The 24,197-nt window shown below is 38.2% G+C and overlaps 1 protein-coding gene across 3 annotated transcripts in view; it reads right to left on the bottom strand.

Moving 5' to 3' along the window:
* SLC4A7 (solute carrier family 4 member 7) overlaps window positions 1–23,925 on the bottom strand; it is a 98,799-nt gene extending 74,874 nt beyond the window's left edge. For 2 of the 3 annotated variants that reach the window (XM_033132962.1, XM_033132963.1), the window contains exon 1: window positions 23,611–23,925. In XM_033132962.1, coding sequence (XP_032988853.1) covers window positions 23,611–23,670 — 60 coding nt within the window. In that variant the 5' untranslated portion in view covers window positions 23,671–23,925. The remainder of the gene's footprint in view (window positions 1–23,610) is intronic. The other variant, XM_033132964.1, reaches the window with a different exon arrangement.
* Between the last annotated feature and the right edge of the window lie 272 nt (window positions 23,926–24,197).

Raw genomic sequence — 24,197 nt, 5'->3', positions numbered from 1 at the left:
CTATCGTGGGCACTACTAAGCCAATATTCAAAGAAAACTTTAGAAATCAAGTTTTACAGATTAAATAGAAAGGTAAATTTTAGTCTACTGTACTACAGTCTTGATAAAATAAACAGGTATTAACACATAAACTCAGGAATTTTAATCTTGTTAGCTCTTTAAAGATTTCATTTTTATTTAGCAGAAATACTCATTTTTTAAATCAATCTATTGAAGTATGATTGACATGTAAAGAGCTATGCATATTTAATATGTAAAACTCAATGAGTTGATAGATAAATACACACCTGTGAAACGACCACCATCAAGGCCATAGACATATCTGTTACCTGCTGGCTTCCTCCCACCCCCTTTATTTAAAACAATTTTTTAATTAACATCTAAAGCTGGTAAAGATAGGAAGACACAGATATTCTCATACTTCCTAGTGGGAATATAAGTTGCTCAAAACTTTCTGGAAAGTAAGCTAGGGAGACTGCATTTTTAAAGTTTTTAAGAATGCCCTTTGTGCAGCAATATACCTTTGGGTATCTATTCCATAGAAATAAAGCACAAAAATATAAAGATAAAGTTAAGCATGTTTCCTGTCCAAACTGGCAGAAACAGAAGACAACTTGAAAGTAAATAAATAGCAGAATGCCTGATTACCAAGTAATATTATAAAGATACAAAGAATATTATGAAGATACAAAGAATATTATGAAGATACAAAGAAGATACAAAGAACCTTGTACAAGGTCCCTCTCACTAGATATTGATAACACATTTTTAAGAAAAAGCAAGTTGTGGAGTTATATGTTTCTGATCATTCTTACATTTTACAAAGGATAAAACATTATTTGTGAGTATGTTTACATGAACATATAGACAAAGTATAGAAGGATATATAGGTTGGTCTACGAGTATGTTTCAACAAAAATCATGATTCTCAAAGATGTTAAGAATGTATTAATTCAACATATAGTGTAAGATATAAGATCAAATATAATTGTTAAGAAGTCACTAACGGTGAAAAATTATCATTTTAGTCAATTCTTAAAACTATAATCCATTCATGTTTTAATAGGTACAACTTCGATTACAAAGCAAGTAATATTTTTGAAAGCACATTTTACAAGGTCAGAAGATGGTTCAAAATTTTCCTCAATACATTCCCATTTTCTAAAAATATCTTTGTAGGCACAGTGAAAAGAAACTAACATTTTTTGTTTTCAGCTTCACAGTCAGACAATGATATTATCACATAAACTGATTTTTTAAAATCTTAAATTCAGGAAAAAGAAATACTAAAAAGTTTAGAATTTTAATGGTGCATTTCAATCAGCCAAAGGGGGTGGAGGGAATCTAGAAATGCTACGTTAGGTGGAGAATTGTACAGGATTTAAAATTATTAAGAAAGCAAAAGTAGTATCCACGTAAGTTCCCTTTACAAATGTGAAGTCACTTTTCCAGTACAAGAACACAATACAGCATACAACTGCTAATGACGTAGATGGAGCTGCTGACATAAAGCAGAGGACCCATAAAAGTTTCTCTTTATTTGACCAAAATAAGGAGTGGTGAAGGTACATTCAGATGCATTATTTTCTTAATTAAAAGAAAACGCTTTGAATTCTTTAATTTAAAATTACTTCCCTTATATTTTCCTAAACTCTTTAAGAAATAGATGTATGGGAAGAACAATCTCTTTTAATATCAATAGGCAAGGAAGTTAGTTCTATTTCTTATTATACATAGACAAATACCATGGTTATTACTAGCTTTTATGGTATCAGAAAATACGAATAATAGATATAATGTATTAAAACTTCCTATATGCTTTATATACCTTCTTTCATTTACTACCCTAAACAATTCAAGGAGTAGGTATTACCATCCCAAATATATAAAAGAAGAAACTTAGACTCTAAAAAATTAAGTAATTTTCTCAAAGTCCCACAGATTGTACTTGGAGAAGCAAGAATTTTAAATCATGCCCTTTGCCTCCAGGGACCTTTCACTTTTCAGTAGGCCACTTAACATTTTTTTTTTCTTTACCCCTAAATTCTTCAGTTTTTATTTTCTGAGAATAACAAAATTTTCTAATATAAACACAACAGTTATCAAATCAGATACAATACAGTGAGTTAATTTAACAAAGCTAATTTTTATTTATAAATTGTACCAATTATGTCAAGAATATCCATTATATACTAAGTACTACTCTGGCCCAAAGTTCAGTCCAGGTTCTCGTATTGCATTTGGTTATTATGTCTTTTTTTTCCTTTTATTATCCTATCTTTTGTTTTTATTTACTTTTTTTTTCAATTACAGTTAACATTTTTAATTCTCACAAGAACTCTGAAAGTAACACAGCTGATCATTTTCCAACCCAGGGCTGTCTGACTTCAAAACTTACGTTCTTTCCAATAGGCCACATACCTTCCCCTGAGTTAAACTATATATAACTTTATTTGTTCTACATATAATCTTATTTGCTCCTTATTTATGGCATTTTAAGTTAAATATAAATATTTCAATCATAATAATGTTCACCTAATACTTTTTAAATACTTCAAATCTATTAGAAAATCAGTAAGAGCTAATAAAATAATTAGCATAAAAGTAAAAACTTTACCACTAAATCAGCATCCATATTATGATACATATATGGAGATGTCATTTTAATTTGGTTTCCACAGATAAATTGAAGCAAATAGCCAAGGGAAAAAAAAAAAAAAGGAAAAACTCCCATAAATACAAATGAAAACCTGTCTCATTTTAAAACATGTTTTCGAGAGGAGCATAGCCAATCCACACCTTTCACCACTGCTAAGTATCACTGCTGAGTACATGTTGTTTAATTGGGGCAACCAATTCAGTTTTCACCACTTATTACTAGTCTCAGCAACATATAAGATCGCCATCTGGTGGCTATCACTAGACATGTGGAATTCTTTTCTCTTACACGGTGCTTATGGTGAAGGGAATCAAACTAAATGCCTGTTCCAGGCAAAGAAATTCAGGGTTTGAAAAGTTTCCATGATAGCTGCTTTAACAAACCTGAACATTTAATTTCATTCAGAAAAACCCAAATATTAAGAAGGTAAATAACTACTGAATAAATATTCCGTTTTTATATTAGGATATTTAGGATACAGTACAGCTATATTTTTATATGCACCACTGAGTAATCAATGTGTTACAGTGAAGTAGATTTAGTCTTTTTTTTTAAGTTGTTTCAAGTACCCATAGCATTTCAGAAATTTTGTTTTTAAGCATATTTTGAGGTACAGCTATAGTTTCATGAGAATTAAATAGTTGAATCGAGTTCATAAATAAAATGCAGTTCACGATAGGGTAAAAATTGCCTTTTTATCAGAAACCTTCCAATTACAAATAGTTACAACTGTACTCAACAAAGCACATCTCTTTTTCTTAATAATGCTCCACATCTAAATACTAGAGATAAAGATATAGTTCAATTTACATTTGTGTTGAGAAAAATATTAATTTAGTTGTACTATTCCTAAATATTGCAAAAAATTTTTCATTCTTGTAGGTTTTATCTTGGGCTACTGGTTAGCTAAAAAAATTTATCAAAGAAATTAAAAAATAATCTGATTGGTGTAACAATTAAAAATATAACCGGAAACTGGTTAAACATACAATTACCAAAGTCGAAATATGGTTTAAATAAAGTCAGATATATTTAAACTCAGGCTTTCAGTGGAAGTGAACTTCTATTTCACCTCCTCTAAGGCATTCAAAACCGGTGGCAAGTAACTTCTCTAACTCCAAAAACTTAAGTCTTCTCTATTTTGAACCTTTTGATCTGTTTGTTCTGCGATCCTGGATTCTACAGAAGAGAGCTTCTCACTTTTGGCACTGCTAACATTTTGGGCTGGACACTTCCCCGTTGCAGGGGGAGGTCCTCTGCACTGTAGGACGTTCAGTAGCATAACTGGCTGCTACCTACTAGATGCCAGTAGCACATACATCCTCTCTCCCCAGTTGTGACAAACAAACGTATCTCCAGGAATTGCCAAATGTCCCGTCAGAGGCAAAAGCACACCCCAACACATAACCCCCCCGAGAACCACTGCTATAGAAATAACTGGGAGCTACTACTGATTTCCTGTACTTTAAGATCCTATAAAAGAAAAGAAACCAACAAACTACCACGTTCTTCCTCAAAAGTAAGTTGGCACGAACATGCACCTAGGCAAACATGAAGTAAAGCTCTGACCCTTTATAAAAAGCTGCACTTAGGGGGCAGCTGGTTAGCCCACTTGGTTAGCGCGCGGTGCTCTTAACAAGGTTGCTGGTTCAATCCCCACCTGGGCCACTGTGAGCTGCGCCCTCCACAACTAGATTGAAACAACTACTTGACTTGGAGCTGATGGGTCCTGGAAAGACACACTTACAGAAATAAAAGTTTAAAAAACTAAAAATAAAAAAGCTTCACTTAGCAATGAATTCTCCAGGTAGAAATGCAACTTGCACTTGAATTTAAAAGTTTTATTGAAAGCTACCTGTTTTCAGTGTGTATGAACCTCAACGATGGCATAGGGAAAATTTTACTCTATAAAAATATTCATATTGTAGTTTTAATATAATACTTTTAGATAAAGGCAGGATGGAAATCTTTTTATATATGCATACTTTTAAACATTATAAAACAAGTCCTCAGGCCTTAAGCCTAAACCTTGACATTTCAAAGTGGCTTGTGAAATGCAGAGACCTCTACATTAAGTGATCCAAGACTAATTGAACACACTACAGAATCATTATATCCTGTCCCTGAATGCATTTCACCACAATGCAGTTTTTTGGTTAATCTGCTAAATTAAAATTCATAGTCCTAACCTTGCTTTAAAAGATCCAGACTAGATACTGTCAGCTTGACAGCTAAAAAAAATAGGGGAAATTAAAGCTGATGCAGATAAAAACTATGAGTGACTTCAAGCAGTATCTGCCAGAGAAGCCATATGTCAGAGATGGGAAAGATGAAGATCAGAGGAAGCTGTTCTCTAACGCTCTCTCTCCCCGTTCTGAAACTTTCGTGCAGCTTTTCCCGGATATCAGCAAAAACTCTATAGACTTAATCTATGTCTCTTTAACTACAGAGAGTTTAAATATATTTCTGATTCCAGGCAACCAAAAGAACCCTGCCTGGAGCACTCAGGCAATTCCTTCTATTTGTTTTTACTTACTGAAGTAAAAGTTGTCAATTATGAAATAGAAAGTTCAAGAATTTAAGATTAAAATATTGCCAAATTTAACTGTTATGCAGGTAAACTGGCAGGTCTTTACCAATTACAACAAACGCTGATGTCATTTACTTTGATACTAGTTCCTTTCTAAAGATTCAAGATAATATTTACCTTTCAAATTACCCAAATTTGAATGAATATTAATCCATCAGGCAATTATCTTCATGCTCAATAGCACATAATCTAACTGCAAGTACTTTTAGTATCTAATTGAATTGAATTCAAAGAAACACTATGATCATTTTATTTCACATTCTCCCAGTATTTTCCGCATTTGTTTTCTAAGAGGAGACACATTTTCATGTGAATAAAAATAAAGTCTCCTTACAATAGTAACTCACTTTATGCTTACATAGTGTTTAAGGGGCAGGGGAGCAAAGAAAAACAACTTGCAGGTCCATCAAGGAACATGACAGATCAAAGATTAGGGTTTGGGTTTATCTGTTCTCTTTCCCAATATTCACTAACATGATAGTAATTTTTTAAAGGATAAGCTGACAAGGACAAAGAGAACAGAAGAAACCACAACAAATGAGAAATAACATAAAATCTTTGAAAGATATAAAGTGAATATAGGAATAGTTATCTCATTTGGAAAATAAACAGCAACCTAAAAATAGGCGGCTATGAAAGAAATAAAATAGGAGTCAGGGAACGGCCGGTGGCTCAGGTGGTTAGAGCGCCATGCTCCTATTGCCGAGGTCGCCAGTTCAATTCCCACGAGCCCGTGAGCTGCGCCCTCTATAGCTAAGATTGTGAACAACAGCTCTCCCTGGAGCTGGGCTGCTGTGTGCTGCCAGGAGTGGCCAGTGGCCAGTGTGAGAGGCTGGCAGCCATCGTAGGCTGCCGTGTGCTGCCGTGGGCTACCGTGAGCTGCCATGAGTGGCCAGCCGAACAATGACCGGCAACCAACTGCCTCAGCCGGGGGAGCACAAGGCTCATAATACCAGCATGGGCCAGGGAGCTGTGTCCTACACAACTAGACTGAGAAACAACGGCTTGAACCGGAGTGGGGTGGGGGGGAGGCAGGAGATGTAGGGGGGGAAAAAAGGACTCAGAAACCAAATCATGTTTAAATAATGAAACACTGCATGAAATGTTATTAAGTGATTAAGATAATTTACATATATTTGAGCAACAGCTTCTAATTAATGATCTAATCCAAGAAATTATCTCCGCAAATTATATTAGCATAAAATTAAAACTAGATACTACTGAAAACTGTACCTATACATATATAATGCAATTTGTCAACCAGTTCATTTTGGCTGAAGATAAAACATTGCTTTAATGAGTACAGATTCTAGAGTCAGATAGCCTGAATTCAAACCCTAGCTCTGCTACACACTAGATATGCAAGCTACTTAATCTCACTGGATCTCAGTGTTCTCATCTGTAGATGAGGATAGTAACAGTACTTACGATCAGGTTGTAAAAATTGAACAAGATAATGAATGCAATGAGCGTAAAAAAGTTCCGAGCACAAAATAAACACTGAATTAAATATTAGATATTAGTACCACCCTACTATATGATCATCTCTATTGGTCATACCATGTTAATTTTACATTTTATACGTAGGTGAAATTGAATGAATTCTGCTCATATTCACTACGATTTCCCAACTCATTTCAAGTTCCTTGAAGATATAATTTTCTTTATGTAGAATGTTAACTCTGTATGTTTCTTAGTGATAAAAACAAAATATAATATTCCATGGCTAAACAGGTACAAAGCAAGTCACAAATAGGTTTTATTTGCTTTCAAAATACTGTTAATTTGAAAGGTTAAAAAAGAAATTGGTCTGAGCATAGGGAAGACTACTGTCACTTGCCTTTTCAGCTGTGATAATGGTTTCATACTCATGTAAGTCACTTCCTCATGAATTCTAGGAGACCGAGTAAGCAGTCAAGAATGTAACCATGAAATAGCATTCAAACCTGAATCTCAGGAGATTTAGCACCAGCCTTTATATCAAAGGCTTCGTCAATGCGAACCATTTCCATTCATTTTATACAAATTTGCATTTTACTGAAAATATAGTAAGCACTATCCTAAATACCCAAGTTGCCTTTGCATTATCAACTAAGTCTTCAACCGAATAAAACAACCTAAGTGTCTTTTTTCACTACCAGAATCATTTGGATATCTACATATATTTTTCAAAGATTTTTATACCTTTCCTTCTACTACAAGACACTTTCATTTGTTACTTTATTCACTTAATCATCTAACAGATATTTGTCAAGTGCTTACTATGTGCCAGGTACTGTGCTAGGAGTAGGGGTATAACATGTCCAAACCGAGAGATGAGAAAATGTTCAAGTAACTAAAATCAGTTGACTATGGTTGAAATGCAGAGTAAGAGAGAAGAGCAGTAGAGACAGAAAAAGATGGAGAAGGGAAAATGAGCCAGACCTTACAGGGCCTACATACGTTTTAGACTCATCCTGAAAGCAATGGGGAGCATAATCGTGGAACAGAGATCACTCTAGCGAGGCAACACTGTACAGAATTATATGCAGGAACTGGTGACAAAGACTCTCTCCTTTGATCAAACTTGAATGAGGCTCAGAGCAGGCCTCTCTGTCCTCGTAGAATCCGGTTTGAGCAAGAATGCTGTTAAGTCAGTTGAAGGAAAATCCCTAACCCTTGGTATCTGACCTAGCCTAGATATCTTATCACCCTGTCTGTCCTGCCTTCAGCAATTCTGCTGAGTTGGTCTAATAAGAATCTCCCATACCTGTTGTTTCCTCTTAGTAACTTTCCACCCACTAACCCCCACCCCCACCCTGCTCCTTGAATATAAATGCCCACCTGTCCTTGTTAGAGTCCGAGCTGAGTCCAATCTCTCCCCCACTGTAGTGGTCTCTACACACATCAGAATATCCTCCCTTAAATAAAGTCTGCTTTATCATTCTTTCACAAGTGTCACTGAATAATTTTTTTCTTTAACAGTCAGAATAATATTTTTGTTTCTGGTAACACTGGAAGCCAACTAGAAAGGCACTACATTATTCCAGGCAAAAGAAGATAGAGGCATGAGCTATGTGGTCAAAGAAGTATGGAGAGAAGTCAATTGATTCGAGATAAGGATGCTGAATCCACTGGATTTGGTGTTTGGGTAGAGGGAAAGGAAAGTCATGGATAATGCTCACATTTTCAAATGTGAGCCAGAGTGGTGCCATTCACTAAGATAAGAAATGAAGAAAGAAGAGAAGGTTTGATTAAGATCTACTTACGACATGTCAAGTTTCAGCTGAGTCACCCAAATAGAAACACCAATGGATGGAGCTCCCTTCTGGTATCTTCTACTGACTGTGAAGCAAGTAGCAACATTTGCTGGGATACAAGGGTAAGAGGATACAGTCTGAAGAGAGCAGAGAATGTTTAGTGTGGCCACTGTAGAGAAGAGATAATTAGAAAGACTTAGAAAGAATATTTTCTATGTTTGAAGAACCAGAGGGAAACACAGGGGTACCGATACACAGGGGTACCAATCTATAAGGCTATGTGAGTTAATTTTTCCCGCTGTTCTGAGCACCCCCCGCACCGTTAAACTGACCAAGGATTAGGGATTTACTGAAAGATTTAATACTAACACGGATGATGACAGATATCCTCAAACCATAACAGAGAGGCTGAAGGTAAACTGCATAGAGAAGTGGAGGCAGTGAACCAATAAACTAAAAAGTGGGATAAGTGACTAGAGAGCCTCTATATTAAATTTTATTTATAAGAATAAAAATTATGGAGTAGAATAAGAGAGCTAAGGAAAAAACAAAAGGAGATTATAGTCAGACGTGAATATCTACATTTAAGAATTCACATATAGAGGAGCTCCAGGAAATAAGGCCATGAGCATTACAGAATGGAAATAAGCGTCCTGGTAGTTGAGAAAAATCAACAAACTGAAAAGGTCACCCCATTTTGCACTCTCAACCTAAAATGATAACAGGCCTTATCCTGAGAGACCTCTAGGAAGACTGTGAATCGGGTGTCAACTTTTTCAATGTATGACGTGCAGTGAAAATTAGTAGGTAACCGGAAGAAAGATACAGGACGATACAGCTACATAGCGTAAGCTTCAAAAGAGCAGGGAGTCATCTGTTCGAGACATATACTAAAGTAACAAAAATGTTCTTTTAATCAGTTCTCTCAGCAGAGAAAGGGGGAGAAGTGGCTAAAAACCAACGAGGACCACCACCTTTTCACTTTTAGAAAGATGTAGGCCACATTCTGGTAAAATGATAGCCACACCTAAATACACTTAAACTCATCAAGAGCCTCAACCTCAACCATATGTACATAATTTTCACTACAACAATCTTCACAGTTAAAAACTGAACACACAGGGCAATACTTAAAGCCACTGCTAAGGTGCTAAGATGTTGATCCAGTTGACAGTCTCAGGAAAAAGCTAATGACCGTTTTGTTCAATCCCTGCAAAATAATTTAACTCTCAGAGATACTCATGCTACTGATCTGTGTTGGAAATGGCTATAATAGCTTCAGATACTTAAAAATATTTTTATTACGAAAATAATGCAGGCTCTTTGTGAAAATTTTGAAAACTAAATATAATACTCTATTTACTTTTAAATTCCACATCCAAGAGACAGTCAATAATAACCGTTGATCATTTCAATATTCAATATTAATTTTAATATTAAACTTCCTTCCATTAAATACTCAAAAAGAAAAATAATGGAATCATACAGGAACATACTCTGCTTTTTTCACTTTCAGATACTTAATCTGCTAACATATTGAGTTTTAAATTATAGCTTACCAAATAGAATCACTCATGGCTTCCTACATCAAAAAACTATTGAATCAAATGGAATCTCCTTCAGATCTCTCTCCAAAAAAAAAAAAAAAAAACCTGTCTCTAGGATTATTCTACATAATTTATCTTCTGTCAAGCACTCTATGTATCTACTACATACACAGAAAACAAGAATTACAGTTCAGTGTCATTAAGCATTCCATGCTTCTCATCCTGCTTCCTATAAAATCTCAAAGCAATTAATGCACAATAATAGAGTACTGATTCAGTTGCTACAGTACGAAAGGTAACACTTTCTCTGTAGTTTTCCATATAAGTAGTTTTCAAATGATCATCTCATTAAAAATATTGCAATATTTCAGGTATTTCTGGGTCAAACTGACTACACAAAGTCTTTCTCATTGTAGATACATCACTAATAAGTCACAACCTGCAGTTTGGAAAACAGTGAGGAGAAGATTCAGAGCACGAATATTTGGGATAACCCTTCCTAAACTCTATTTAACAATAACTACTTTAAAAGCTGAACAAGCAGAGGCTACCAGTCAGGGTTTTAGCTCCGTAGCTACTTTGAATAATGGAGGACCACGGGGGAAAAGAGCAAAGTTAAAACTTTAATCCCCAATCGACACCATGAATAAAAGTTCTGATTAAAAGCCCTAGACCTGCATTCTATAAACCATTTTTTCAAACAAACTGAAGCAAGAGCTGTGACTCAATTGTGATTTAAGGCATTAAACAGTCAACAACCCCTACCCAACAGGCCCAACCAAAATTAGCCAACCGATGCTCATTTATTATAATACATGTGTCATTTTTTTTCAGGCAGCTTTGAAAATAAAGCTGAAATATCATTTTGGCTTTCTATAAAAATTTTCTCAATGAACATGATGTACTGTTCCAATCAGATACCCCGGCCTATTGCAGAGGCAGGGAGATATAGCAATCCCCAATGATCTAAAATTCACAGCAGCCAAACTATAATCTCAAACTGCCCCTAACTATTTGAAGTTCACAACCATAACTGAGAAAGCACTGACACTGTAAGCATAAAATAATACCCTGTGGCTAATCCACTCAATAGTCATCATTTAACCTTTTAAATGTAAACCCATTAATTGCTAAATCAATGTAATTAGGTGATGGTAGCAAAATAAGTTAACATCTAAAAATTGAGTCTAATTGCAATTATGTAGAACATGCAATGGGCATTTTTCAACTGTGATGTGAAAACATAAAATTTAACCTGAAAATCCTTTCCTTCATCTCCTGTATGATCTGATCTCTCACCTCTCCCCATCACACTTCCAATATGAATTCTAATTCTGGGAGATCCATACTTTGCTATAAGATCATTATATTAACATACTGTTTTAATTTCTAATCAATAAAATTACTTTTATTTATATCTTACTTCTCTCAAAATTTTTTTAAAAAAGAGTTGAAATAGCTTGAAAAACAGAAGTTAAGAAAACATCTCAAAAAAATGCAGTCAACTTAATATAAGTCCATATATGACCTCCTTAAAATGAACTGCATTATCTTAAAATTAATGACCTTTTTGAGAAATCATGTTTAGAAAATAGAATGGCAGCTTGGCTATTATAATCCATTAAATTCAATGCTACATAGGTAATCTGAAAATTCCTAAATATCTCTAAGTTGTTTAATGATGCAATGATTCAAATAAATATGAGTATATACTCACATATATAAAATGAGTAGGGGCATGTGTGCATATATATGGATATATGGATATATGTCTGTGCAAAACAAAATTCAAAAGACTCACTTTACCCAATAAAATACACGGTAATTCTTATTTCAGATTACAGGAAAAGAAAATAACATAAATGACAATTAAATGTAAGAGGAAATTAATGAACTCTTTATAATTCTTATCATCAGGTCTCAGCAGAATAACAACTAGGAACTATCTTTTAACTATCCTTCCAAGCAGAATACTCTTCTGCGTTGCAATACTCAGCAGACTAAATTCTGAAAGGCTAACAGTAACAAAAAGATACAGTAAGATCTCATCAAAAAAGAATTAAGCTATCTAGTAATCTCAGCTCTCTACAAGCCAAGAACCAGAAGACCATCTTAGGAGGTACAATTTGTATGACAAAGACAAAACAGAAGATACCTCCCTGATCCTCACTTAATAACTATGTAATTTCATTTCTTATCTATTACAGATAAGAAATTCAATGACAAAAGAAAATAATTAAAATGAGGTAAGATTAAGAACACCCACAATAGTCTAAAGCTTAGTCAGTGATTAGTACTCTGTTTTTTAAAGGACATACATCACTTTTTAAATGTTCTGTCAAATGGTTAAAATTAAATGAAAATATTATGCTTTAAACTTCTAAATATTCTATCAAAATATATTCTTTGAAATGTGATGCTAAGGCAATAAACCACTATCTAATCTGTGCGGTAACAGTAAAAAAATAAAAATAAAAATAAATAAATAAATATATATATATATATATGTCTCTGTCCCTGGTTCCTGGCACAGAGCTCCTAAATCCCTTGCAGCAGTATTTTTGTTCTAATGTGGGTGGGCTCCTGGATGGGCTGGTCACCAGAAAGACCAAGACATGCTTAATTAGAAACTAGGAATTTTTCAGCCCCATCTTTCATTGTCCAGAGATGGGAGAAGGGCTGGAAATGGAGTTAATGATTGTCATGCCTACTGATGAGCCTCCATAGAAATCCCGAAAATACAAGGTTCTGAGTGCTTCTGGGTGACTGCACACGTGGAGGTGCCAGGAGAGTGGCCTGCTTGGTTGAAGGCATGGAAGTTCCAGGCCCATTCCCACATACCACATTTTGCCATGTATAATGTGCACTTTTTTGCCCAAATCTGTATAATTTGGAAAAATAAGGATGTGCATTATACATGGGTAGTACTAATTCCGAATCTATATGTTTTTAATTCTTTCATTTATGCTTATGAGTTAAAAGTGTAACTCTAGAAATCAATAATATCCGCATGCAAAATAACACCTTGGAATACGATAATAGTTTTTGTTGAACTTACAATGAACTTGCAACAATGAAAAAGTTCTTGGCCTTCTATAATGGGTAAATATGGAAAATTTGTTACCAGTACATAAAATTTATCTTGTATCTGTTCTTGTGTTTTGTAATTATTTGTTACATAAAATTCTTGTACCATAACACGTTAAAAAATAAATGTTAAAATCCTTTATAATACAAAACACAAGTACCTAAATGTAAATAAATTAAAATTTGAATTAAAAAATTAAAATGAAAGATTTTTTTCCCCTGAAAGTTTGGGCCAAAGACGTGGGTGCACATTACACATGCAAAATACGGTACCTTGCCCCTCTGCATCTTTTCCATCTGGATGTTCATCTGTATCCTTTATCGTATCCTTTTAGAATAAACTGGCAGACAGTAAGTAAACTGTTTTCCTGAGTTCTGTGAGCCACTCTAGCAAATTAATAGAGTCCGAGAAGGGGATGGTAGGAGCCTGATTTACAGCTAATTGGTCAGAAGCACAGGTGACAACCTGGACTTGCAATTGGCACCTGAAGAGGGGCAGCTTTATGAGACTGACCCCTTAACCCATTGGATCTAATACTACTGTGTTTCCCCCAAAATAAGACTGGGTTTTATATATTAATTTTTGCCCCAAAAGACGCATTAGGGCTTATGTTCAGGGGATGTCATCCTGAAAAATCATACTAGGGCTTATTTTCTGATTAGGTCTTATTTTCAGGGAAACAAGGCATCTCCAGGTAGACAGTGTGAGAACTGAGTTGAATTGTGTAGGACACCCAGCTGGTTCACAGAACTGCTTGATGTGGGGTGAGAAACCCACACATCTCGTGTCAGAAGTGTTGTGAGTGTGGTAGTAGTGTTAAAGGAGAAGCACGGGAGGAAGACTGAGTTTTTCCTAATACCTAACCCCTCCCCAGAGAGCTATCCAGAATACCTCAATGCCAGTATTTAAGGACGCTCCAGACTTTCTATTTGCTATTTCTTCAATGAATATGTACACTCCTTTAGAATTTTGTTACTTAAGAACACAGGATGGCTATTGATATCAAGTTTCCAAGGGTACATTTAGCATTTGATACAGTATATGTTTTTCCCTGATCCTGAAAAAGCCCTACAAGTATTATAATTTCAATTTTATAGATGAGAAAAGAAATTCAAAGATGTTAGTTGCCCAAGGCCACCTGGTGGCAGATTAGGGATAGGGAACTGAGGTGTGTCAAACACAAACATGTACTTGTTACACCAGGGCCTTACCTCCAAATTTTATCTTGTTTTGAAAATGAGGTTTTGTATTTCTGGTTATTTAGTGAATTTCCTATTACTGAACAAAACGGTTCAATACAATAAAATGAGAGACCAAATGAAGGCCAATACAGTCTGAACGAACCCCTTATTCCTAGAAAAAGGAGACCAACTTGCCCAGATATAAACAGGCTCCTAAGAGAACCGTATCCTGATGATACTGCTAATGGCATGTGCAAAACTGGATAAGAAAGTTCTTCCTGAACATATTGGGTCATTTGGGAACAATTATAAGCAAAACAAAAATAAATACAGAGTACTACTGAAAGAACTCTACTGAGTCAGTGCACCGGCTAGTTATATATAGCACCTGGACAAACAGGGAGGCAGAGCTCAGGAAGGAAGAGGGTCCATGACCCTCCAAACCATAAAATTAAATGGCAATGGACAGAAAAAAATCCTATTATGTAAGTAACAATTCTACAGAATTAATAGAAATAGTGCAATTTCAAACCAATCGACATAACAGCTGGCATAGTATCTGGTGCTTGAAATCCCTTTTCTTGCCATTGGTCCTTTTGTAATCATAAACAGTAAAAGTAAAAGATTTCATAAAGCAAATATTACGCAAGTATTAATACATAAGTAAAATACCCACTATTTTCCATCAATAAATTTAAATGCACTTAAAACTTGTGAAAATATCATAAGAGTCATAAAATGTTCACTTTCATGGTGCTTAATACCCACTTGGCCTAATATGTACCAAGCAGTTATTTCCTTGTGCCTCAGGCATTTCATTTACAATAGCAGCACTCGCAGTCTCTTCCGCACCCTGCCTTCTATTTATTCCTCACTAATCTAAATCCCTGGATAGAAAGGAGTTGAAAGTGAGGATCAGGTTATCAGCAGCATGCAAACTCCAAATTCCCAATGGACTCATGCATTCAATATAATTAGGCATGTAGTATGTGATTTTACCAAAAGACATGTGTGTATTAATAACTGGAATGTATGTGGTACCTTTATAACATGAAAAAATTAACTAGTTCACAGTATATTAGACTATATCAGCAATCATTCATCTCTCAGGATATAGCTGGATATGTAAACCTATGACATAAAGCAATGTAAGAAATCATCCCTCTATTTTACTGAACAGGTATGTTTGCACAGTTCTAAAATCAAAACTGTATAGAAAGGTTTACTATACAGTTTTACTCCCATTCCTGTCTCAATTTCTGTTCCCGCACACCCTCGATGGCAACCATTTTTATTAGTTTTTTAATTTATCTTTCCAGTATATTTATACAAATACTAGTAAATACAAACATACTTCCCTATTCCTCCCTTTAGGGAAAAGGCACCAAAGAGCACCCTCTGTCCCACACCTTGCCTTTTTACATCAATTTAAACTAGAGATCTCGCCACTTCAGTACAGAGATCTTCCTCATTCCTTTTTTATAGCTGCAGTATCCTACCCTGTGGACATACCATAATTTATTTAACTAGTGCCCTATCAGGTTGCTTCCAAAGCATCTTCTTAAGTGAAACATTTTCAAATCTCCCCTGCTACTGAAACAAAGTGAATTAGCAACATCACAGGATTTGCTTTCTTAAACTTACAATAATACAACATACTTGTGACCTACTGTTCATGATTTCTAAGAACCATCAGAAATTTCCACCTCACATGACTGCATTCTCTCCCCATCAAAGTTTAATGTAATTATTATAGCATTTCTCAGAGCTTGTAACATAAAGTTATGCATTGTGAATCTCCAAAAAGTATAGTGTGTAACATTTCCCAAATTTATTTAGCTACAGAATGGTTCTATGGCAAAACCTCCTATAGACATAGTATGCTGCAGAACAAACTTTAGCAAATACTTGGGTGGATGTGATCACTATTGTCATCTATTGAAGTTAAAATACAAGATTATGAACTTTTAAGGAAGACATGAAACCAAGCTGAGCTAATTTGTGGACTAGGCATTCCTTACTTAGTTGTTTGTTTAATTATAAACCCCTATGAGATCTGAATGTAAAGCTACCTGATCCTCTCCTAGAAAGAATGTATACAAGCATAAAATTTTTCAGTTTCTGGGGATTCTGACCCCAAGGCCCATCCACAGTCCCCATGGTGGTATCTATTTTAAAAGCAATTTTAAATAGACAGTCCTATATTATCTATGGCAATAGTAATACTCCAAAAGCTAGGATAAAACCCAAAGCACTTTTCATACAAAGCTAATGAAAAAAACAGAGAATAGTACAAAGCAAATAAAGCATAGTCAAAGGGATCATATTTAGCAATTAATGATATCAAGCTAATCAAATTCTATTAAATAACTGTGGGAACTGTTACAAAGGCTTGTAGTATGATTTTTATACAGGTGCATCTCATTTTAAATAAATAAATTAGATTCTGACAGGATTAAGAAAGTTGGTATTTTACTGATCTTACACAAAATAAAATCTTAGCATCCGGGAGTTTTGAAATCCAATACGTTTCACACTAGACAGCAGTATCTACTAGAAATATAATTCTGCTGCAAATTTGAATGTGACAATGTGAATGCCCAGGAGAAAGATATAAAAATTCTGGGACTTTTAAATGTAGATCAAAAAATCCCCAAGCGTGATGATAGTCTCGCAGACGAAATGATGAGGAAAGAGGCATTAAATTGAATGGTGATACATGCAGGGCTACCACATCTGATTTGGGGGTGGTACTCTACCTATACAAGGGCATTCAAAGGACAGCAGACCAGTGGAGGTAAGGCCCAGCCCAAGCTCCTCTCATCAAACCTTGTGGTCAAGTTTGCGTCTGCTGCCAAAGGGGCATCCTGTTGTGACTCAGACAAACACAGTCGTTTAACGCCCTTCTTTCCTTCCCTAACACTTCCTCCCCACAATAAGCCCACCCATACATATATTAAATATTAAAAAGTAAAAAATTTTGAAAAAGACATTTTGTAGATCAAGATAATATCCCAGTGGCCAAAGTATAACAGAATGGAAATTTCTAATTTAAAGTCTTATCAAAAATGTATTTCTTGGGCCGGCCCGGTGGCTCAGGTGGTTGGAGCTCCGTGCTCCGAACTCCAAAGGCTGCCGGTTCGATTCCCACATGGGCCAGTGGGCTCTCAACCACAAGGCTGCCGGTTCGACTCCCGCAAGGGATGGTGGGCTGTGCCCCCTGCAACTAGCAACGGCAACTGGACCTGGAGCTGAGCTGCGCCCTCCACAACTAACATTGAAAGGACAACAACTTGACTTGGAAAAAAGTTCTGGAAGTACACACTGTTCCCTAATAAAGTCCAATAAAATCTTTAAAAAAAAAAAAAAAAACAGTGTTTCTTGGGCCAGCCCAATGGCTCAGGCGGTTGGAGCGCCGTGCTCCTAACACCGAGGTCGCCGGTTCCATTCCCACATGGGCCAGTGAGCTGCGCCCTCTACAGCTAAGATTGTGAACAACGGCTCTCCCTGGAGCTGGGCTGCCCTAAGCAGCCGGAGGTCCACGTGGGCTGCTGTGCTGCTGTGGGCCACGGTGTGCTGCCAGGAGCAGCCGGTGGGCAGCGTGAGTGGCCAGCAGCCAACATGAGCGGCCATGGGCTGCTGTGTGCTGCCAGGAGCGGCCGGCAGCCAGCGTAAGCTGCTGTGAGCAGCCGACCCACAACGGGCAACAAACAGACTGCCTCAGCCCGCGGGAGCATAAGGCTCGTAACACCACCAGCATGGGCCCGGGAGCTGTGTCCTACACAACTAGACTGAGAAACAATGGCTTGAACTGGAGTGGGGTGGGAGGAGGGGCGGATGCGGAAGAAAGGGGAAAAAATGTATTTAAGAGAATTGTTTTTAACAAAAACATCTCCAACGTTACCATGAACTCCATAAGAAGAGAGTCCACTATCCATGAATCTGCCTTATTCCTATTTTGGTTGAATACATCAATTCCTCAGGTAAGAGGGGTTCTGCATAAGTAGTTTCAGTATTTTTCCAAAATAAAGGATGATATTAAGCTGAAAACATCCTGTATATGAAAGAATATACACTAAACACAGAAGTACCAAGTGTTAATTACAGTTGATCAACAACACGAGTTTGAACTGTGCAGGTCCACTTGTACATTGATTTTCTCAATAAATACGTACAGTCCTATAAATATCACCCTTATGATTCTCTTAATAACATTTTCTTTTCTCTAGCTTACTTTATTGTAAGAATACAGTATGTAATACATACAACATACACAATCAACTGTTTATGTTATTGGTAAGTCTTGGAGTGAACAGAAGGTATCAATAGTTAAGTACAGGAATTTTCGACTGCACAGAGGTTGGCATGCCTTACCCCTGTATTGTTGAAGCTCAACTGTATATGTTATTGCAAATTATGAGAAAAAAAGATTTTAAGTATCATCTTTTCCCTTCTCATGCTCTTGCTCTTTTGAGAAACCATTCCACATTCCTTTCTGTAATAAAATCGCGTATAGGCATTTTGCACTGTGAATCCATTTTCAAAGGTATATCCACTTCCCAAGTTCCTAATCAGAGATGATATATAACTCACCAGCTTCTCCAGCAATCTGACAAAAAAAAAAAAAGGGAAGCAATACAGTCCTGGAATCCAGATAGAGAAGACAATTCTATACTGCCTGACATGTGAACAGAATGAGAACCAATGACACCAGTCCACATAACATTCTCTACAAATGAAAAAGGATATTTAAAATAGTAAAGCATCTTTTCTATTTCATTATGAAATGTGAATTGTGCTTTACCAATGACTTGACTATCGTCAAAACAAAAAACTGCTTAAATGAACTTACTAAAATCCAAACTTTGGCTTAAGAAAAATTAAAATATTTAAAAATATTCTTTTTGGAGGAAATTCTTGAAAGTCTGCTTAAAATAGCCATGCTAGAAACTTTTGGTATTGGCTTATCAGCTTCAGATAAAAATGCTAATCTATGCCATAATCACATTATCTTCCTAGGCAGCACTGAAAAAGTATTTGCCCACTCTCATAGCATTCGCTTAAAAATGTCCAGCCCATGGAAGCAGAGTCACTAATTTACAAATCTAGCAATCCAGTCGGCTAGCTCTCTGCCCCGGGAAGACTATTTAACAGTGGCACTTCCAAACACCGTAACAATATGCCAACCACAGACCCCTTCATGGTTTCTTATTATTATAATTCAAATAATCCTAAATCTCCCCAAGTTGTAAAATTCAATGTGTACCACTCAACAAAATACACAATATTGTCTGCTAAACAAAAGCAGAGGCAAACTTCCTTATAAGCTAGAATGTTGGAATAGCTAACTGTTTTTTACAGGATCAAAAATTCTCTCTTCAACAGGGGGGTGGGGGTTGACTAACTGAACTTTTAGATATGTAAACACTTTATTACTGATACACACTGCAAAACTGAAGATACAGTATGCATTAAAAGTAACAACTTGGGGCTGGCCTAGTGGCTCAGGCAGTTAGAGCTTCATGCTCCTAACTCTGAAGGCTGCGGTCCCACATGGGCCAGTGGGCTCTCACCCACAAGGTTGCCAGTTCAATTCCTCGAGTCCCGCAAGGGATGGTGGGCTCCGTTCCCTGCAACTAAGATTGAACACAGCACCTTGAGCTGAGCTGCCGCTGAGATCGCTGAGTTCGCTGAGCTGCCGCTGAGCTCGCTGAGCTCCCGGATGGCTCAGTTGGTTGGAGCGCATCCTCTCAACCACAAAGTTGCCAGTTCGACTCCCATAAGGTATGGTGGGCTGTGCCCCCTGCAAATAGCAACAGCAACTGGACCTGAAGATGAGCTGCGACCTCCACAACTAAGACTGAAAGGACAATAACTTAACTTGGAAAAAAGTCCTGGAAGTACACACTGTTCCCCAATAAAGTTCTGTTCCCCTTCCCAATAAAATCTTAAAAAAAAAAAAAAAGTAACAACTAGAAGAATCTATAATAGTTAATCAAAAGCCACACTGACTAAGCTATAACAGTAACCCTATGAATCATATGTATGTTCCTTTACATAAATGGCACATTTTGTCAGTTGCAGATCCTATCCACTTTAAGATCATATTTGTGGTAAAATTCTGTAAGAAGGGAAGGAAAGAGGGAGAAAAACAACCCATTACAGGATGTTGACAAGTGTTAACTACCTCGGTTTTAGACTGTATTGGTTAACACACCACATACCACTAAAATAATATACCAGGTTCCTCCAATACCAGGTTACTTTGGCTTTCGATTTGAACCTACTCAAGTAACAGAAGTCTAGTGTAACAAAATACTCTAATTTTCATACCCTAAGCTCTCTTAGAAGAAAACCTGGGTACTTCCCAGTCTCAATTACCAAACAATTCTTCAATCCAACTCAATTGTTCTACAGTTTCATTTGCACAAATAACAGATTTGCTGTCTCTCCCTTCATTACAACTCCAGGAATTGTGGCCCAAATTTACCAATTATAAAGCACAAAGGTAACAAAAATCCTGACATTATGCCTGGGGTACATATTATCTCGAGAGCTATCAATACCTAACCACAGATCCCCAAAGAGAATACTTACAGACCTAACAAAAAACCTCCTACTTGCCAATCACCAGTGGGTTGTTAATAACTTTAATCCTAATGGCTACTTTTTTTCAATCTTTCTAACAGACTCATGGAAATGTTTTTAACTGGAGCTCACAGATCCAATTAGCAATAATGCAAATGCTATCTTTGTGCTTGCTAAACACTCCAAAATAAACTCAGTGAGGTGAGGATTCTGTGTACCTTGTTTGCCCATAACCTTGTGCCTGCCACCTGATACACAATGCCGATAAAACGAATGAAAGTATATAGCAAAATTCACGGAACAAACCCAAAATTTCAGTGGTAACAGAAATGTGTTAAATCATGTACTGCTTAAAAGAAAGAACATTTGCTAAAATTTGGAAACCTTCTAAACAGTGCTATTTATTTGTGGTAACAGGATTTTACCTTTCCAGAAAAATAATGACAGTTCAAATCGATTCTGAGGCCTACAGGGATGAGTTTTTGTAACAAAAGCAAACAAAAATTGCATTTTTGTAAAGATAAATAACTCTTCTCTCTATCCCAAAACCATGATCAATGAAAATTAGAGAATTTTTAGGAGGAAAGAAACCTTTGAGTCTAATTATGAAACAGATGGGCTCCAATTTCAGAGTAATATAAACTGCCACCTATTCATTCCAAAACTTTTGCATAATTACATATCTACGATAGTGTTTTATGAATTGCATTCTACTTTTTTTGGCTAAGCTAAGAAGTTGGCTGGAGTTAAAGAAATTATGACCGACGAGTAGCATAATCTTCCATTTTTATGACTTTCATTTACCAGGGTAAAAAATCAGTGAGGAAAGATTTAACAGTCACTGTAAATAGTCCTCTCTTCCCAGTTTTCAAGTTAGTATTCTCTACTACTTTAACCAACAGTTTCCCTGTTCTCTCATCCTATTTTTTGACTCTATAACAGCTTATTGTATTTGAGTTTTATTTTTTATTTTTTACTGATTTGTATGTTTACTGTAGCCAAGTCTTATTTTCCCAAAGATTTAGGAGGTGTACCCTTCCAAAGTGCTCCCCTGCCATGCCATTAATAACAGTGTTTGATAATTTCTGTGATTTGAAAGTAAGTACTATTAGAGGAGAGGTGGTTCTGTCTCGTGGAGTACTACAGAATAGGTTCTAAGTGTTCCTACAATGAATAAATGAATGATTTGAAAAGCAATGGCATTATTATATGCTTCTTTGCTAGCTAAGTTGGCAATATCTGAGATATCATTGTTTCTGTCCTGCTTTATGAACACTCAGATGCTCTTTAGAGCTCTAAATTGACTATTTGCAAATAAATTTAAGAGCAAACACTATTTGACACACACAATTAGAGAAGGTGCTAAAAAACACACCCAAAACAGTTTATTCAAAGGGCACACAATTACAGAAGGTTCCTTAGGACGAGTTTCCAGTATTCCATTACTATTACTACGAATGATCTTCCCAAAAACCACTGCTAAATGACTTCACTGTCTGGAGACTCAGTTTTTCTCCATGTTTCGAGAATTTGTAAGTGAAAATACTGAACTAGTTAATGACTACTTTCCAGGGCCTTACAATAATCTTAAAAAAGATTGGGGGGTTAGGAGTTGTTAAGGAAACCTCAACTAAAAACACGTGAAAAGCAATTTTCCTGTTAGTTGTGAAAGACTGGAAAATTTTCACTGCAACCTCCCTCTTTTGCTGGTCATAGAGTAAGAATTGGAAGTCGGAAAATTTATAACACCTCCATGCCCTTTGAGTCAGGAACTACGAAGGAAGAAGAGAATCACAACTGTGGGGGCACATGTAGTCTACATGAAAGCAGGAAGTCCGTTTCTTGAGCAGGGGCTGCCGGTCCAGCATCCTAAATGGGAACATCGGCCTTCTGAAAGCCCACCGCACTCCCGTCTAACCCTGAGGTCAAAGCCAGCCTCACAGGGAAACGCGATTTTACTAGGCTGATGGAAAGGAGGAGCAGCAAGGAGGCTCCGGACACCTTCCTCTTTCTACTTGGCCTGCGGCAGGAGGATACTCGGGTTCTCGCCAAAAGAGGAGGAGGCGGGCCAGACAGAGTCAGCAGCGACAAGAAGCCTTGGCCTCGAAGGAACGCCGCTCGTCCACGCGGCCGAAGAACTCACCGAACAAAGCACAGCGCGGACCGGGTGGGGAGACAGGAAAGAAGGGGAAAGATTCACCCCAGCTCTTCACCACTGCCTGGAGCTAGAGACAGGTGGAGCCGTGTGCTTCTCTTTATAGGGAGAAGGAAGATGGGTTTTCGAGGGGCTTATCTGAACCCCAGCGCCAAGGCAACCGGAACTGAGACCCCGGCCGGGGAGAACGCCCAGCGATAAGGGGGCGAGCGCTGCGGAGAGAAAGGAAGAGATGGTCGGGGTCACGGGCGGACGGGCGGGCCCTGCGGGGGTGCCGGGGTCTCGCCCCAGCTGTGCAGAGGATGAGGGTGGCGAGGATGCGCGTGGCGCGCTGCCCGCCGCCCCAACTCGGGCCTCCTCGGCGCCACGGCCGCCCGCCCCCTCGCACCCGCGCCCTGGGCAGCCACACAAAGGGGATGGCGAGGCGCGCCGGCCGCAGGGCGGTGAAAGGGCACCGGGCCCCGGACGAGGTAGCTGGACCGCGACACCCGCCGCGCCCCCGCCTTTGTCTGCCTCGCTCCGCGCCCCCAGCCGTGGAGCCCCGCCGCTCGTGGCGCCCTCACCCTGCTCGTTACCCGGGTGAGTAGCGGTCTCATCTGCTCGCCGGCCCCATCTGCCTCCATGGCCAGCTGGCCAGCCCGCCGCGGCCGCTACGGTGCTGCCCTGCGCGATCTGCCTGCCGCCGCCGCCGCCGAGGCACGAGCGCGCGAGGAGAAACGAACGTGTCCGTGCGCGAGATGCGCGCGCGTGGGGAGATCCGGGTGCGCGAGATGAGGGGCGTACGTGTCCGCGCACGAGCCGCAGGGCTGCCTCTCGCAGGACAGCGAGGCCACAGCTTGGAACGTGGAGTGGGAACTGAGCGAGCTCCCGGACGAGGCGGAGGAGGAGGAGGGAGTAACACAGGGGTCCGGGGGCGGGGCGGCAGGCCGCGATGCGCGCACAGCCCTGGCCCCACCCCGACACGCCCCCCGACACGCCTCCTCGCTTCACGCCCTGTGCCAGTTTGGCACCGCCAGCCTCCGCAGAGCACCCGCGGGCCCGGCCGCGAGGCCACCCGGAGGTGGGGCGGGAGAGAGGCGGGACGGGCATTTATCCCAGCCAATTGACGGCTCGCAGAATTGCTCACGAGCCCCACCCCCTGCCTCCACCA

Source organism: Rhinolophus ferrumequinum, chromosome 17 (assembly GCF_004115265.2).
Source record: "Rhinolophus ferrumequinum isolate MPI-CBG mRhiFer1 chromosome 17, mRhiFer1_v1.p, whole genome shotgun sequence".
NCBI lineage: Eukaryota > Metazoa > Chordata > Mammalia > Chiroptera > Rhinolophidae > Rhinolophus > Rhinolophus ferrumequinum.
This window is presented reverse-complemented; position numbering and strand designations above follow the sequence as displayed.